This window comes from Sitodiplosis mosellana, unplaced genomic scaffold, assembly GCF_009176505.1.
Source record: "Sitodiplosis mosellana isolate CC-2019 unplaced genomic scaffold, AAFC_SMos_1.0 Smas_scaffold_3, whole genome shotgun sequence".
Classification (NCBI taxonomy): domain Eukaryota; kingdom Metazoa; phylum Arthropoda; class Insecta; order Diptera; family Cecidomyiidae; genus Sitodiplosis; species Sitodiplosis mosellana.
The window spans coordinates 8,395,030-8,413,533 of NW_022595246.1; the positions used below are offsets into that span (position 1 = coordinate 8,395,030).

The 18,504-nt window shown below is 37.9% G+C and overlaps 2 protein-coding genes across 18 annotated transcripts; one reads left to right on the plus strand and one right to left on the minus strand.

The window, feature by feature from the left end:
- Positions 1 to 668: 668 nt before the first annotated feature.
- Positions 669 to 15,751, minus strand: LOC129565911 (protein phosphatase Slingshot homolog 2). Of its 16 annotated transcripts, none has more exons than XM_055441245.1 (8): positions 9,958 to 14,133; positions 7,023 to 7,197; positions 5,135 to 5,644; positions 4,291 to 4,865; positions 4,138 to 4,203; positions 3,840 to 4,034; positions 3,411 to 3,680; positions 669 to 3,305 (listed from the first exon to the last, which is right to left on the minus strand). In XM_055441245.1, exons 3-8 carry the CDS (start codon positions 5,207 to 5,209, stop codon positions 905 to 907), a joined length of 3,582 nt encoding a protein of 1,193 aa, XP_055297220.1. In that variant the 5' UTR covers positions 5,210 to 5,644; positions 7,023 to 7,197; positions 9,958 to 14,133; the 3' UTR covers positions 669 to 904. The 16 variants fall into 16 exon arrangements, with proteins under 16 accessions (XP_055297220.1, XP_055297218.1, XP_055297222.1 ...); XM_055441243.1 differs by having other exon boundaries at positions 7,023 to 7,276; XM_055441247.1 differs by having other exon boundaries at positions 10,745 to 10,870.
- Positions 15,752 to 16,925: 1,174 nt separating this feature from the next.
- LOC129565920 (uncharacterized histidine-rich protein DDB_G0274557-like) lies at positions 16,926 to 18,289 on the plus strand. Of its 2 annotated transcripts, none has more exons than XM_055441268.1 (4): positions 16,926 to 16,997; positions 17,214 to 17,449; positions 17,523 to 17,771; positions 17,867 to 18,289. In XM_055441268.1, exons 1-4 carry the CDS (start codon positions 16,995 to 16,997, stop codon positions 18,096 to 18,098), a joined length of 720 nt encoding a protein of 239 aa, XP_055297243.1. In that variant the 5' UTR covers positions 16,926 to 16,994; the 3' UTR covers positions 18,099 to 18,289. The 2 variants fall into 2 exon arrangements, with proteins under 2 accessions (XP_055297243.1, XP_055297244.1); XM_055441269.1 differs by having other exon boundaries at positions 17,958 to 18,098.
- The last annotated feature ends 215 nt before the right edge of the window (positions 18,290 to 18,504 follow it).

The window sequence follows — 18,504 nt, forward strand, 5'->3', positions numbered from 1 at the left end:
GATTGTGTGTTGTGTATCGCTGAACGACCAGTTGAGCGTGTTCGTATCCATCAAAAATGATAAAGCGTAAAAGGATTTGGGTGCGATATAAAAATAGCTGCAAATGCATAATGGAATCGAGCTGATATGAAATGAGATTTTGTCCTTGAAATTCAATAAATCTAATAATGTCGAGAGTCAACACACTTCACGTTCAATGTAATTGACGTTGTTGGGCGAGCTACAGGGGAAAAAGGTTTTGCTTCGTTCTTCACTTCGAATCCGACTAGCATATAGTGCATTTGCCATAATTGAATCCAACATAATGACACTCGACGGAAAATATATTTCGTTTGGGCGAATGGAATCAAATGAAATTTGATATACTTATTGTTGCCATTTACTTGCCATCAAATATCTCTCGGTGTGTGTGTGTGTGAGTTCGTGTGATAGATAGACACGCGGTGTGTCTGAGCACTGTTGGTTTATGTCCCTTCGAATTCGATTGAAAGTGATACCGATCCGGTAGTAATTACAATTAGGATTATTTGATATGCGACGGAATGGCTAATTGCTGTGATTGAGCTTCTTTTAAACGGATTACATTATACTAGTCAACGTCATAAATCTTGTTCGGTTGTCAGGCCAGCGCAGCTCTGGGCCCGATAAATAAAAACACAGAATATCAATTTTCATGTATAGATTGTAGCTTTTTTTTTATTTACACAAAAGGAAAAAAGAAAAACAAAAAAAACATAAAAAAGCGATAAATTTTGAATGCCATTGAATTGAATCCAAAAAATTATCATAAAAGATTATTTATTTTTTTTTCTTTTTTTTCTCTCTTCAATTTAAATAATTATAAACAATTTCGATAATAAATTTTTTTTTTCGTATCATTTTGTTTTCTGTGTATGTTTCTTGTTCACATAGTGTTGTAAGCAGAGGCTGAATTAAAGTGCTCTTTGAGTCTAGCAAAGGATTGATTATTATTTTGATGCAGTGGTTGTTTGGATAGTAAAATGTTGGCAGGCTTTGAAGCGACGACAATCGATGCATGTGGAATTGGTGGCGGTTTTGGATGGATTGTATTATGTTGCGGTGATTGATGGATGGTGTGACGCTTGAAGCGTGCTATTACATTTGGAGTGGATGCATTGAATGTGGCAGCTGCGGCGGCAGCGGTGGCGTTAGTGTTTGTCTCATTTTTCAATTTGGTCACTTCGTATTTGTCCACCAATCCTTTGACGTTGATTTCTTCGCAGCCTAATTTATCATAGTTGAGCTTAAGGGTGGTTGGCGTCGATTCGACAGTTGTTGGTGCCGTTGCCATCGTTGTTGTTGTTGTTGTCATCGACATATTATTCGCATAGACTGATGCAACTGGAGACGAGGGCAACGATTTACCACGCTTCGCCTCCTTTGCAATCCCAATATTCGATGATGCATCAGTCTCTTTCGATTCAAAATTCAATTTGAGATTCTCCACGGTACGACACAATGATCCACGATTTTTTACATTGCGCTTGCCTTTTATTTGAATGTTATTCTTATTGTTGTTGGCCAATCGATTGTTCCATGTGATTGCTGACCGGTTGTTAAGCGGTTTTTCCGAATAGTCAGTCGGTGATGATGATGAGAATCGCTTGTTAACGGTTGCCAACAGGTCCGATTCGTATAGCATGCCATCACTTTTGCAACGCTTCTTTATGCGTTGCATAATATCTTTGGAAAATTGGTCGGCCAGTCGAGCAATTGTCATGTTTACAAAACTCGATTCCGTATCGCTATCGTTGAATAGATTACGTTTATCCACCGCGGCATACGTTGGCATCATGCCAACGGTTTTATTTGAGTTGATATTTTGATTTGTCGATTTGAGTGAATATGCATTTCGCAGATTTTTTACATTTTTCGAGCCCGTTTTACATAAATCGTTGATGAGATCGGTCGACATACTCGCCAGCGACGACACATTTGACGATGACGATGAATTCGAGGAGTTCGATGAGTTCGATGACGATGAACCAGATCGAGACGATGAATTGTTGTTGTTGTTGTTGTTGTTATTGTTGCTGTTGCTGTTAATGTTGTTGCTGTTATTGTTATTGTTGTTCGCGGTCGAATTTGTAGGATTATAGAAGCGGCGCGTCCATGCTGGTGAAACGTTTGGATTTGATGATGTGTTCGACATGGTTTCTTCATGAAGTGAATGTCGATTGTTCGGACTACCGTACGGTGGTCGGTTATTTATTGTCGACGGTGGTACATTTATGGCAGTCGTGGCAGTGCTGGTAACCATGTTCGATACATCCAAACTTCTTGATTTCATGACCGGGCTGTACTTTTCCGATTGCCCATCATAATCCGAACGCGATTTATTCGATTCGCTGCGTTTGAGCGAACCAAACGGTGACGTTCTATCACATGTTGATGTTGTGGAAATCGGAGGTTTTGTTACAACACGCAACGTTACATTTTGATTGCTTGAATCGGAATCTTTGTTCATAGTTTTACCTTCGACGGTTTGTTTACCCTCCGTTCGGCGCTTCACATTCGATTCCAATTCATTCACAATAAGCTTTACATTGGACATGCATTGTTGCATCACATTTGCTTCTTCGAGGTAAAACACCTGATTCTGAGACACACTGTAGTTTTGCCCATTTTTACACGGTAATCTCATGTTATTCTTCAGTTTTACTTTTTCATTCCATTCGGGCGCCAAATATTCCAGCGATTGTGAATGCTGTTTGGGCAACAAAACCGCACATTCTAGGCTGTCGGGCGACCAACTTTTTGGTCGATTCGACAGTGTGGCACTTCGCATTAGAAATGAATTCTGAGATTGTTTCTTTGCCGCTGCATTGAAGGCTTGAATCAATGGAGTCGGTTCACTGCCCGGCAACAGTCGAGCATCTTTCACACTCCGCAGATTCGTATCACTTTTGCTGCGCTGAAGTTTCTCCTTATTTTTCATTGCCATCAACATTCCCTGGTACGTTTCCAATTGGTTCAGGAAATTTTTGTTTGGCTTTATGCAATTTCGATTGTTTCTCACGTGATCAATTGCTTCGGTGAAACTCCAACCGTATGCCTTCATTGCGTACGCTATCACAACGGATGCCGATCGACTGATTCCCATTTTGCAATGGACTAGAACGTTTGAGCCCGAATTTTTCGCCTGCGATATATACTTGTACGTATTATCCCAGTATTTCAGCAAATTTGTCTTGTCATCGTCATACACTCGAACATTGAAATAGTCAAACATGCCGGGGAAGAAATTGTCAATTTCACGTGTCACATTTACAATGTGTCGAACCCTAGAAAAGAGATTGTGGGCACACAAAAAAAACAACAACAGATAATTAATTGACATTTCAATCGAAGGTGATTGATATGATGTAAAATGAGATTGCGAAACGTACCCATTTTTCTGCAGCTCTTCCAAATTGCTGGCATTCCACTCGGAGCCCAAGTAGACGTGGTCAAAGATTTTCGTTGGTGCATCGAGTTGTTTTAAAATTTTCAGCATTTCTTCGTCAATAAATGATTTATACTCCGTTAGATTCATATCGAGATGCTCCTCCACTTTTGTTCGTATAAATTTTGATGTCACTTCATCGAGATCCAGTTGTACGATAATTTCCTTCAACGTAGTCCTAATGACTTTCTCCGTTTCTTCACGTTCAGTCGGTCTGTGTACGAGAGATAGCGACGGAAAGAAAAAGAAAAAAGTCAATTTCATCATCGGCAATTGTTTTCAGGATGATACGAAAGTAAAGAAGTTGCCCGAAGGCAATTTTCCGTGTGAGAGAAATTGAAATGGATGAGAGGCAATTGGAGCGGATAATTACTTAGTGCGTATGGCATCTGGTGACGGTGGTCGTCGAGTTTCAAGTGAATCCATGGCATTCCATTCGTTCAAACACGATTGATCGGAACCGATGCGTTCGTCATAGTATGAGACCCATTCATGCGACGGTCGACCAGGATACAGGTTATTCCCTCTGGCTTTTGCACATACTTTGTGCAAAGTTTGTAACGCAGACCTACAGAAAAGATACACGGAATCAAGACACAAATACACTCATTAGAATTCCAAAATAAATACGAAATAAACGAAATAACGTTTAACACGGATCAATGACTAACCACATCGCCTGCACCGAAACTGGTTTAAAAATATGCGTTCGCCCGCTGCCGCTAATGCAAAAACCACTGTAAAAAATAGAGAACGAAGAAAAAAAAACGATTAGAGAGCGTGGTTGAGCGTGATTTAAGTTTCAGCTTAGAGCTACTCCTTACCCGTCACCATCCAATCGGATGGTTGTGTCACCCAATATTCGTAAAACTAAGCCAACTGTGGTTTTTTCATTGCAATCAATGCCTAACAAACACGATTCTTCCACTTCGTTCATGTTGTTCTGATTCATCTCGTCGAGCTGATCAGTTTGTTGCTGCTGCGGCGGCAATGGCTGCTGTTGCTGCTGTTGTTCTTGTTTCGGTGATGTTGAGAGTCGATTTAAATTCGTCAGATCTTTTTCGTTGATAAGGTGCTTTGTGCCACTTTTTAACGAAGTTGCAATTAGTGCGGGCGAACTATTCGGCAATTGGTCTGGCGATGATTTTCGATTCGGACTCGGTGTCGTGCTACTATTACTATTTTGATTCTCATTGCTGTTGCGATTATTACTGCTAATACCCTTAGTGCTACTGTTGATATTTTGAGCGTTAATTAAATTATTAAAATGTTGTTGCTGCTGCTGCTGCTGCTGCTGTTGATGGGATTGTGTCAATTTCCGTTTGATGTCCTTTCGTGAACAGGACACCACCACTAAATACCGCGTACGACCGTATCGAGCACTCTCCAATTTAACCGCCTGTTCAAATTAAAATACCAAGGGTTTCAGTTGAAAAAGTGTCATTTTTTAAAGAAAAAGTTCCATGTTTTTTGGAAAGAGAATAGGTTTCAAAGGAAAAAGTTGGTTTTGTTGTGATTTCAAAAGAAGAAAGGTAAACGGTATGTTTTTTAACAACGAAAAACTTCGATTTTTTATGGAGAAAAGTTTTAAAATTAAAAAAAAAGTACAAAGAAAAAGGAAGAAAAGAAACCAAAATAAAAAGTTAAAAAAAATAGGTGACTTCATACCATTTTCAATGTTTCCTCATTGCGAAGCAAGTGGAACATCGACTGTAAATGCTTATGAATATGCCCGTCCGCCATGGTTATATCTTAAAATAGTATTGTATCTGCTACTTAGAATGAAGTGGACATAATTTGTTTACGATCTAATTTATCGCTGCTCCTTCTCTCTCTCTCTCTCTCCCTCTCCCTTTTTTTCTTTTTCATTCACTTTGTTGTTATCGCCTGTAATGTTCCAATTCTTTTCTGGTTCATTACATTTGCCGTCGACTTGTTGAAAACAAATAAAATCAAGCGGTGTATGTAAATATTTCTTTGTGTTTTGTCAAAAACAATCCCGTGAAGATGTGTTACAGCGTTTTGTCGTCGAATCCGTTGTGTGGCCGAGTATTGTTGCTACACGGGGCGCGGCGTCGGCGATAAAGAACGCTTTCGTCACTTTCCTCCTTTATCTAAATTCCTATTGTGATGTTCGTTTCATGTTTGCTGGGTTTTTTTTTAATTTCTCGGTTGGATCTGGAAATAATCGAGGAAAAAAAACGAGATTGTGATTAATTCACGCCTCAAACAACACAATACAAAAAAATGTATTCAGTTTCAAAATTGATGCAATTAGTAACGAGAGCGATGAGAGGATACTTGTTGAAATGAACGATTCCAATTTCGGCGGAATAACAGCCGAAAAAAAATCGGTTCGAATGAAAATGAAAGCCAGAAGCAATAACATCAAGAGCGAAAAAAACAACGTACACATGTACAACAATAAATGATGAGACTAACGTCAATTTTCCGTTGAAAATCGCTTATTTATATAAAAAATTGTTCATCATGCATTCATATGCCACAATCGCACGTTTACTCACATCGCAAACGATACATATGAGTGATCGGGAATAAAAATGACTAAATTCGAACCACTTATGGATAAGCGTAAATTCTTTTCGCTTGAAAGTGAATCGTGAAATATCTGTTAACTATATAATTCATGTCACACTGCAGCAAAAATGTGCAATTCGCTTTCAAGTCGATAATGAAGGAATCATGATTCATTTTAACGGTAGTTTTGATTGTGATTTGGTTTTGGAATGCAAATCAAGTGATAAGGAGCGCGAATTTTGATGTGGCGATAACACCAATGGATTGGTTAGACAAAAGACTGCATTAAAATCGGAAAAAATTGTAAATTATTCAATTTATTTTCCAAAACCAAATCATAATCGAAACCACCATTAAAATGAATCATCACCTTCATCATCGACTTGAAGGTTTATCGCATATTTTTGCTTTAGTGGAACATGATTTCTAAAGTCAGCAGATATTTCACGATCATAGGGGTATTGCAGCGACCATAAAATATATGTATTTCATCAAGTTTATCAAGCTCCTTCCAAGATTATGCATAGTGTCGAACTTTTGTTCAAGCTCTACCATCTAAATGTACAGTAAAATAATTTACGGGCAAGACGTAAGATGGCGTTTTTTCTGGTCAAAAAAGCTGCAATATCCCTTTTGTTCACGATTCACTTCCAAGCGAACAGAATTTATGTTGCACATCAAAAAAAAACATGAATATTTTGATACGCTTATCCATCAAATGGTTCGACTTTAGTCATTTTTATTCCCGACCACTCATATATATTGTTATTTTTTTTCTGTATGTGCTGTGATTCATGAGCGCGAGCGCGAACTTTTAATTTTAGACTGAAATGATAAATATCTCGGTGAAAATTTAAAACAGCCACATATGCACACCAACTAGCTGTGATGCTGAGTGAGTGCGGGGCTCAAAGCCCGCGAAACACAGAAAAAAAAACAGCGATACACACATACACTGACAAAAAGGTCAGACTAAATTTGATTGTCTGTCGCTCTCTATTGTGGAACATGAAATGACCTTTATCGTTATATAAAACGGCACTGTCTGCAACACTTCAACATGCATCACATCACTTTATTTTCCATTAATGTTTTTTTTTCTCGCTTCTTCCTCAAATTAAAGTGAACACGATGCCAATATAGTGGAGAAAAAAAAACGAGCAATGATGATAGCACGTACGCCTCCTGGATAACTGAACACGAGAGTAGAAAAAAAGGCACTGAAATTCCTCAAAACACACGACGGGTCGAGATCACAACAAAATGTCGATTCTATGATATGAAAAACACAGAAACAATTTGTGTGCGCCGCGCTTTTTTTTGCTCCTCATCGAGAGAGGCGAAACATTTGCCTCGATTGCCACTTTTGGCGATGCGCAAGACGTCGACAAATGTGTGTTTTATTCAAAACTGATATTTAACTATATTGCAATATTTAGGAGAGTTTGTTTACTTCATGTATATTCTGAAAAGCCCGCGCGCGCGATAGAGTGAATGAGAATGTGCAAACAAATGTTTAGAGAAGAAAAAAAACTGAAATGAAAGACGACAGCGAAAAAAACGTGTGTGTTCACAGTTGCCAAAACCGATATTTTTCTTCATTTCGCAGTGCGAGACACGCTCGACTAGAGTTAGGCGAACTGCGCCGAATAAACAAATGAACGAAAGCACACACAACTGGGCGTCTGATCGATTCGAGATTAGAATGCATGCACACGATATATATACATTTAATTGCTAATTAATATTTGCTTCGAGGATTTTTCTCAATTCACTGCCGCATGCTGTTCAGTGTGCACAATCAGAAATTATGAACCGACAGAATGCGAGAAAGAAATTGGCCAGATTCGATTTTCGTTTTTTTCCTGCTTCTCCTTTTTTTAGGTTTCAATTGAATTTTCTTTTTTTAGGTTTCAATTTCATTTCGACAATTTCGATTCGCTTTTGCGATGTATTTTTGTCGGTTATTTATAATTGAATTTTTTTCCCTCTCAAAGCTTGAAAATGTAAGTTTTTATCCTGAAATGAATGTGAGTATTTTGTGAAAATTTGAATTCAAGTGAGAGAGATATGTTCGCAATAGACCATATGTATGCACAATAGATTGGACGTAATTTCTTCTTCTACGTGAAATTTCTACTTGAAATTCGGACATAAAGTCTGTTTTTATTGCCATGTTTTGCGTTTTTATTTTGTTTGTTACTGTCGAACATTCACCACATTGTCGTAGTGCATGTTATTCTTTTGTTTTACGGCTACACTTTTTTCAAAACAATAATTTTCCGTTGACAAACAAAGTGTTTCTATTTTTACAGTATCGTTTGCTATATTATTTTTCAGTTGACAGAAGAAAAAAATTTACAGCAAAATTGTTCGCGCGTTTGCAGCAACTAATAGATACGACATTGGTTCGTTTGAAAACTTTTAGTTGTTCGAACTGAAAGTGGTGGATCGTGTCTGTTTGGATGTGTTGTGGACACAAAAAAAGCGAATCTATATCATAACGACGAGTTTTTGATTCAATTTTAATTTCATTTTCGAAAGCATATATAAACCGTAGCGACAAAGAGTAACGTCTAATTTAATGTGCGAATTATCATCGGTGACGCCACTGTGGCTGTTTGGTAAGCCGCTCAATGTAAGGTGTGTTCGCGCTATTATTACTGCCGTTGCTGCCTTTCGTGTGTTGCTTTACTCGCACCTCTACACACACCATGCACAGTGCACAAGCGAGAAAACAATATCGAACAATTGAAACCGATCTAAATAAGCGCTCACTTTATAGGTTTTTATTTCTTTCATTTTCATCGAGTCAAAATTTGTTCGTGTATTTGCGCGCCAGAGTTTGAATGAACAACGGCATTGAGAGTACAATATGGATTGCAATTGTACATAAACACAGACTTACATACACAGACGTTAAGCCGCGCTACAATTACTAGATACTTGCGATCGCACAAACATAAATGTTCATGTGCTGCCGTAAAAGTCGTGCTTCCTTAATTGCTAAATTTAGTAATAGTACATTTTCGTTTTCACGTTTTCGTTCATGCTTTTCGGCGAGCTCGCACTTCTTTTTTTCTCTTCTCTCTAACTCTTTCGCGCGCGCGCGCGCTCTCTCTGATTTGAAGTAAGCTCAAATCATGTAATAAAACAACAGAAAAAACGTTGCGCTTTTTTTCTTCTTACTTCAGCTGTGTAGCTGTACATTTTTATTCACGCCGAATTTTCAATTTCAGTTTGTTTTGTTTTGAATATATGGTTCCGTTGGGTAAATTATGATTACAATTTTTTTTGTGTGGAAATGAGCAATTTCAAACAGTCACATTTTTACATTGTTGTCGTTCGATGTTCGTTAAAATGTGCTGCTCTGTTTCGTTTTTAGCTAAATTTGTACACTTCCGAATTTGTAACCAGTGTCACAATGAGCTCAATTTTTTTGTGTGCGAAGAGAATAAAAACGGAAAATTACAGAAATTTCAAACAAAAACACCCTCTCTGTTCCGCTGTGCATTGAGTGTCTTTGCTGGCCTGTCACATACACGCCAAAACGCGGTGCGCAAAAATGATTTTGCAAAAAAAAAGAGAAATCGGTGAACTATCGCGTCTCGCGTTTAAATGAAACTCACTCGACGTAGGATTTAGCTTTGCCTTTGTTTAGATGGCTTTTATTGCTCGTAATGAGCATTGATGATCTTCCCATTGCACGATCTCCCGATTACTCACTCCCAACGTGCCTATATACATTACACACTTGCCAACCGTATACTATCGAATGACTTGTGTCATTTACGAGCAAATAAAAACACTTTAAATTGATTTTTCAGACGTAAATGCTACTAGGTCATTGATTTTTGTTTGCTGCCGCTGCTATTCGCGTTGATTTTTCTTCGAATCGCAGCAGAATCTATTTGGCTTGAATACGATCATCAATATACAAATAACACACAAACCAGTGAGAATTCCACGGAAATGCTGCACCAAACCAGAGCAATTTGAGACGTTGTTGTTTCTTTTTTGGTTTTGTTTTGTTAATGTGCTTCGACTTTGTTCAATTTGTTTAATTTATTTCTGACACCTTTTTTCCCTCTCTCGATTTGACCAAATTGCTTCATTTACTTGTCTGATGTCGGAATCCCAAATGAGAAATAAGTCGAGCGGCAATTAGACACAATGATTCATTCGACACGTTGTTCTAATTGTTGCGACGTTTCTTTTGAAATATTTTTGGATGGCAAAATTTATTTTAAGTCTTTTTCTTATGGTAAATTTGGTTTGAAAATGGTCTATATTTTAAATTCCAACGATTTTTTTCTCTCTATCGCATGAAATTGCTTTGATTCTTAACTGTTCTCTTTCACGTGAGGCTTCACGTTGGAAAAACACCAATAGAAGCAGAAAAAAAAACAAATTCCACTCCAAAGCAAAATGACTTTTAACCAGGAGCTCACACTTTAAACTGAATGGCTTCTGCTCCAAAAACTTTTTGACTCCCTGAATACGATGCTATTAAAGATACTAAACGCTCTTTTGAGGCTCAAAAGTCACTTATGGCTGTTTCAACTCTATTGTGACCGAGAAAAAAAACACTCTTCTATTTTCTGTTGTAACAAATTCAAAAAGAAATGGAAAATTGCGTGTGAGAAAATTCGCTTTTCTCTTCGGCCATGTCCAACGGCAATCTTTTTTGTTATGAACATCCGAAAAAATTCATTTATCTCTCGCTTGACGCAAACGTACGTGCAAAATATTACGCAGAGAGATCACTTTCGCTAAAAATACACGTGCGATAGGGAAAAATTTTGTGTGCGTCGTTTTGTTCGCTCTCTTTCCAATGTCAACCGGACGAGTTTCCCGACGAAATTCAAATAGAAGAGCGAACAAAAAAAGACGGTGAACGAAACGTGTGCCATGACCGTCGACCAAATTATATTATTATACTATTTGACTTGATAAAATGTGTAAATTTTTATGAATACTTTCCGAAAGCATCGCACACAATATACGACAGTAAAAGCAGTAGTCGGACGGGCACGTACGTGAGATGTGCTTATGCATGTGTCTGGGTCTATGGCTAACCGACTTTAAATTTGTCAAATATCGATTTTATTTTATTTTCTCTCTCTCTCGTTAAATCATTTCAGTTTGGCAAACACGTCGCAGATTCTCTACTCTTTATCGTTCACCGTGTACCTCGCCCTTGCCTTGGACCATGTGTTTGTACCTCGCACAAGGAAAAATCGTTGAATTGGAAAAATTATTTTAATTTTCATTGAGTTTTCAAGCGAAAACCGTGTCAAAAATAAACCAAAATCGCTGCCAGCAAAAATGAGACGTGTGTGTGTGTGCGCGAAAATTCGCATGTTTTGCTACACACAAATGGCTACACATCGATTTTCGTAATTTGGCATCGAGGCAAGTCGAAGTTCAGTTAGAATTGGCAAACGAGATAGAAACCGAGCGAAGCGAGCGAGCTTGAAAAGCAACGTCGTCGTCGTCATCAGCAGCAGCAGCTATAACGTCAATTATTAAAAGCAAGGCATTTTGTTTCGATTTTCTTTTGTTTATACAGCGTCCGACTGAATCAATACACGCGTTGATTTTGATAGGCATTCTAATTGCTTGTTTCAAATTAAAATATCATACTCGAAATCATAAAAATAATAAAATGAATGTGTGCGATTGATGCACATCGAAATTCGGACAAAGAAAACGTTTGAACGCCCGTTCGGGCACAAAGTATGTTTCCAATTATGTGTACGCGCGCGGGGCGAGTGCACACAAGCACACATACACACAGACAGAGAGAGCGAATGACGAAACAGGCAAACTAGACCAGCTCGTTCATTCATTATTGATTCTTGTCAATATTGGCGCTCGTGCAATTGCATGTTTAACAACGTTGGCATGACTATCATCAAGTCGAACAACTCGTCGATTGTAGGTTTGAATTGAAAAGCGAGCACTCGCGCGCGCTCGTTTTGCTCGTGTGTGCGTTCTAGATATCGAATTGCCTCGGCTCGTGCATATCGTATGCGTGGATGCGTTCTTCGTCGTCATCGTCGATTTCGTACTGCTTTTTTTTCTATTCAATTCACAATGCACATTCTACATTGTACAACATTCTGTTTTATTGATTTTATTCTATTTGAACTGGCTTGACGAAACAACAGCACACAACATTCCTATCAAAAAGACTTTTTATGGCTACGACGAATAACGACAACAGAGCAACATCAATAACAACAACAATCGAACAAACGCGTGTGCGCATCTCTATCATTCAGTTCAGCTGTTCCATTGAATCAATCCCTGATTCGATTTGTTATCTCGCTTAATTCTTGGTCATTTAATTTGCCTCTGTTTTGTATCGTCTCCATGCTGCGAACAATGGCTTTTTGTAATTCCCCAGTTATTGTTCGGTGTTATCATGAATCACATCGAAAAAAAAAACGATGTTATAGTTTCATTTTTATGCCAATCATTTCAATTGTATTGTTAATATGGGCCTCAGTGAGGCCAGATACCAGCCAGCCAGTGGTAGCAAACGGTGATGAGAGAAATAATTTCACCTATTTATTTCCATTTCCAATTCCAATGCAACCGATTCGGAGAAATTGAACGTCACGACTTTGATTTGATCCGTTTGTTATTGCTGGCGCTGGCGCGTGCTAATTTCATCGTAAATGTTTAATTTAAGCATATATATGATTCATGACCCGACACGACACGCACACACAACGCATAAATTCGGTCAACATCTGATTTGTAAATGGGAATTCGTTGTATCGTTGATTTACAAACACCGAACCTCAATTATGCGAATTTTACAGTTGATTACATTGTAAAGAGAGAAAAAAAGAGGCTAAACGAAACACAGAGAGAATTCGGCCAACCTGTTCGCCATCGCGCGATATTTTCAGTAGTATACAAAGTGCAAATGAAAAACAACTCTCGGCGCACGATGTAAGTGCTTGAGAAAAGAGAGAAATCTTACGAAATAGTTGGTACTGCTGCGGCTGCTGCTGCTTTTTTTCGTCACATTTACAATGGCAAAATAATAATAATTATTTAATGAGTTTCCAGCATTCTCAACATCATTTATGTGAATTGCATGAACTTTAGCGAGAGAGCGTTTATGCAATTCTTACACTGCTGCCGCCAGTGGTATTTCTTGCTTTCGTAGCACAACAGCAACAGCAGCAGCAAGCAGACACAGAGATAAATGGTTTTCCATTCAAGCGTTTCGATCTTTGAATCCAAAAGTGACAAGAAACAATAAAACCAACTCACAGCGCACAGCCGAGCCAAAGACTCACATATAATGTCAGGCATAATGAATCAAGCAACAAGAGCAATGGCAACAACAACAACAACAGATGCACACATAAATCAGGTACTTTCGAAGTTCAAACCGAACACAATTGAAAGAAAAAGCCGAGAAAAAAAACATACAACGACATGAACGAATATGAGTAATGCCATTCAAAAAAATTTCAACACTCGTTGCCCTTTTTACACAATCCCGTTGCACAATCGTTTGTTTACTCGAATTATTATGGCTGGTTTTTCTTGGATTTTGATAACAACAAAAAAAATCAAATACAAAAATTATCTCTATCTTGACTGGTATCGATTCGATTTAGAATAGTAATTTCTTGAACCTCGACGAACTCCAAATACCTCCGAGAAGCCTCTTTAATAGTTGCTTTAATTTCACTTACAATTCACACTAAACGGCGCACACTTGGTCAGAGATTTCGATTTGAGTTCGCTTTTTTTTTCTTTTTTTTCTTGTGGTTCAATCACCATCTCTCACAGACACTTGAGTGGCAACACACAGCACAGCCACGGCTAACGGTATCTTCAATAATAATGAATATGTACACAATAAAGATCTGTCATAGTCCCAGAGTGAGAGAAATAACCGCGAAGTCGCGCGAGTGAGAAAATGTAGAAGGCAAAACAAAAATATGTATGTATACACAGAGCCAAACTGAAATCGAAAGAAAAAACCTCTGTCTTCACACACATACATACAAACCGATGATCGTTCTGTGACTCGTTGCAGAAGAATGAAGAGAGAGAGAGCGAAAAAAAAATCTACCGAAAAAACACACGCAGATCTCAATACAATAAATGTCAATAATGAAAAACAGAATCTTGTTCAGCGAAACTCTAACTATTATGAATACACGCGCAATCTGTTTTTTTAGCACTCTCAGTTCCGTGCATGTTTTAGTTTTTCGCCTGGTTCGCTTTTTTTCTCTCTCTCTTTTTCTTCTTCTTTCTGTGCTGAAATGCCGTACAAAGAAAAACGGCTGTATGGTGGCTGTGTGTAACACCAAACACACGACGGTTGTAGATGTGTGTGTGCGGCGAATGTATGCATTTCAGGCTGGCCCCCGTGTGTTACATTGCCTGTACGACATCGATACATTGATGTGTCGGGCCTGTGTGTCTCTGTATGTGTGTGAGTGTGTTCGAATGCGTGTGTAACTTCTCTTGCATGTCTTTCTTTGGTGCTGCTTCTCGTTTTCAACACACACAAAAAAGACTGTCAGGTTCGACAAACGTTTTGTTGTTGTAATTGCTCTCTGCGCTCGCTGATGTTGTATGTTTTGTACTTCTGCTGCTGGTGCTGCTGCTTGTTCTGTTGTCTGTTTCTTCTTTTTTTTTGGTTATGCTGTTGCAAATATTTCGTATGGAATTGTTTTGCAAGCACATATCTATACACAAAAGGAACAACCATCGAACGCTGCTGCAGCAGCCGCAGCAGCAGCACAGTACCACACTTGCGAATTATGCGGAGCGAATTTTTTCAATGACAATGTTGAAGGAAACCAGATTCTTAGCAAATGACTTTGACTTCGATGGGGAAAACTTACATTTCCATTCGCGATAAATTCAATGTTTCTTCGGCCAAAGAGACCACAAACAGAAAGAAAAAAAAACAATCACACACACTCACGAGTAGAGTTTTTCTTTTGCAATCGCTTGTTCTAGTTTCACCACAGTTCCATAGCTATTTCCATGCACTTCCAGTTTTTTTTTCTTCTTCTGAAGGTTCTTCTTGCTTCCAATGTACAACTCGATTCGCTTGTTTTTTCTATTTCTCTCCTCTCTCTCTATGTCGAAACGAAAAAAATGCACTTTTGTTTTGTATTTTTATTTTTATTTTTGTTGATGAATGCGTTTGTGCGAGTTATTCTTCCTTGCAACTGATTTTTGTTTGGGTTTTCGCGTTATTTGTAAATACGATTTTTTTTTCGTTTCTTGTTTCTGGCCACTGTACAAACTTTTTTCTGCTACTTCTGTTCCTTATTTTGATTTCGAACACATTTTTTTCTATCAATTTCAATGAAAGGCTCACACTAAATCACTATGGCTTATAAAATTATAAAAAAAAATGAAACTTATTTCGAATTTCAACTATTTTACAATGATTCAATGTTTATTTTATTTTAGAAAAAAATAACTAAATATTCTCAATTTAGATAGAGTTTTGAATTTGCTTTGCTTATGATTTTTGTTTTATGGAAAAAAAAGGAGAGAGAACTAAAAAACAACGACACGAATTCTATTGTGTGTAAGTGTTACTGAAAATGATTGTATGCACTTTGATGGCAATACACTACAGAGAAGAAGAAAAAAACACAGAAAATATGTAATACACACAGAAATGAAAGAAAGAAAAAATCAACACTGACACAAAGCTTGTTCGAACTGTCAAACTTGGTTCGACAGAGCAAGAGCAAGAGTGAGAGAGAGAGAGAGAGAGAGAAAAAGAGACGTTGCACACACCATTCGAAATAAGCAAATGATTCAGTCGACTATTTTTCCAATAGGGAATTGGTATGATGGGACAATTGGATTTAAAGGCCCAGTTGCGCAACGCCGTATTTTAAATAGGCGATTACATTGCAACCCATTTGTTTGTTCTATTATGAGATAAGTGCAATGAATCAATATTCTTTGTGACGTTTTTTTGTTTATTTTATTTTTTCCATTTTCATTCAAGAAGACACAGCATCAAACTTGAACCGGACAAAACTCAAACTTATGAAAAGCTATGATAAAGTGATGTCATCTATTGAAAAGCATTAGCACCAAGCCAAATGCACTTGTAGCTTCAGCCAAACCTGTTAAGTGTAATTCTTCAGAAAAGACGTCGGAAAGGTGTTACGTCGAAGCAAATGCGATTACAAAGTTCATTTAACGTAAACATTATTATTTAACTTAAAGTAACCGTGAAATTGAGCGTATTAGCACCTCTGATTTTTTGTACTGAGAAGAGTCAAATAAATCAAAATGCGATCGAAGACCTTATGATCTTTTGTCGCTAGCGCAATTAAAGCCAACTATTTTTAGCATGACGAAACGGCTTTTTTTTTCTCTTACCTCAACAAATCACTCTTTCTTCTTGACGAAATTCAATTGCAAAGTGAATTTGGCTTTTTCCTTTTCACAATCAAAAGTTCTTAATCAAACCGAATGCAATTGCATATGGCTTATTGAAACATATCTATTATCCGCTAGCATGACCAAGTGGGTGAGAATATGCGACAATAATCGTTGAACTGTGAAAATAATTTCATTTTCGCTCATTTTCTGCTTCTTTTATTGCGAACGATATTCCATGGCCAAGTATTCATGCATGATAGATGAGGCAAAGCAAAGGAATGCGACGATTTTTGTTGAAATCGGTTAGCGGCCGGAGAATCGTCTGCATTTATTCAAAATAATAATCGAAATTGAAAGTCACCAATTGAATGCTCCAATTATTATTATTTTCAATCGAGTTTTGCGATAAGAGGATGTTATTCAATCACATTCCCTCCAGCAATGGAAAAGACTACCTCAAACTTCATAAATCATATAAAAACCATTTGAAATGTCTCATATTCTATGCATAATTGTTCGGAGCGCATCCGAATCGGTTTTTAATTCAAATCAGTCCAATTTATAGTGTTGTTTGAACAGGAAAAAAATGGTTATATTTCATTCACAATGAATTATTTATTTTTATGTGCCTATTTTCTATCTTACATCTCAAGTTGGGATTCTCAACATTCTTGATGATATCTTTCATCTGCATTTTTAATTGATTAGATTAATGTGTTGTTTTTAACTACTGAATTCCGAGAATGTGTGATGAAAAATTCGGTGTGATTCATAGAAAAAAAATTGTCTCGTTCTCTCTTTTCAGTTGTTACGAATATCATTTGTGGTCGCGATGGTATGCGTGTGGTGCGTCATAGGTGAAACTATGCCAAAAGTGATTAGTAATCGTTTGAACAAGAATGAAACGATGAAGTCACAAGCCAAAGTGGACGTAAACATAGCAGCAAGAGAACGTTCACCACGGCAACTGGATCCAAATGATTGGGTACCATTTCAACCACCAATTCCAGCTGTTTGGAATCCACGTCCTCGTTCACCGCTGTACGTTAAATGAACATTGTAATTGCATATACTTAGACGTAAGACTAAATATCCTTGAAAATTACACATACAGGTACACATGGTTTGGAGCACCTTTTCCATTCGATGGTACGGGTGCATTAATTCGTGTACGTCCACCAGGCGCTTATATACCACCCGAAGAGATTGGCCATCATCATGATTATCATCATGATTATCATCACGACAAGCATCACGACAAGCATCACGATTACCATCACCATAAACCATTGTATCATCACAGACCAGTGCCACCACCACCACCGCCACCACTTCAATCGCCACTCTTGCCAGGTCTTCAAGGGTAAGTAGAATGCATAATAAAATTATTATTTTGATGGATAAAAGTGCAATACAATGCAAGGCAATGCAAGTTCTGAACATTTTTACTTCAATCAGAACGAGTTTGTACATCGCACAAACTCCAGGCTCCATTCACATCGCCCCATTGTTGGGTTATGCTGAGTCAGTTATCGCATCGAATTTGCAGGCCGCCCCTGGCATTGCGACAGGACCTTTTCCAGCCGGCACAGTCGGTTCAATCGCGATCGATGGACCAGTTCCCGCAGGGCCAATACCAGCACCACCATTACCAGCGCCCATCCCGCCGCCTCTAGCCAGAACATGGTAAAACGCACACGCACACAACGCTTTGCGAAGAGGATGCTTGAAATCACCTGATGAATAATCGCTACCAGAAAATATTCAGAGAGGGAGATTGATATGCCACAAACAAAAAAAAAAAAATAATAATTTGTGTGTTGTGGCCAATGACAAGATTTTCTTTAAATAAAACAATATTCATTTGATTGCGACATAGCGAACGTGTTTACTGTCTTTGAATTCTATAATAAATGTTGTTTCATCATTGTTTCATTTGAATTGCTAGCAGAACACATACTCAACGATATCGATCATCATTATGGCGTCTAAAACGTTCTTTAATAAGAAGGCAATCGAAAATAAAAGAAAAATACATATCGGAAAAAGAAAAGATAGAGGAGCAGAAAAAAAAGAGTAGCAAAAATATGAGAAAA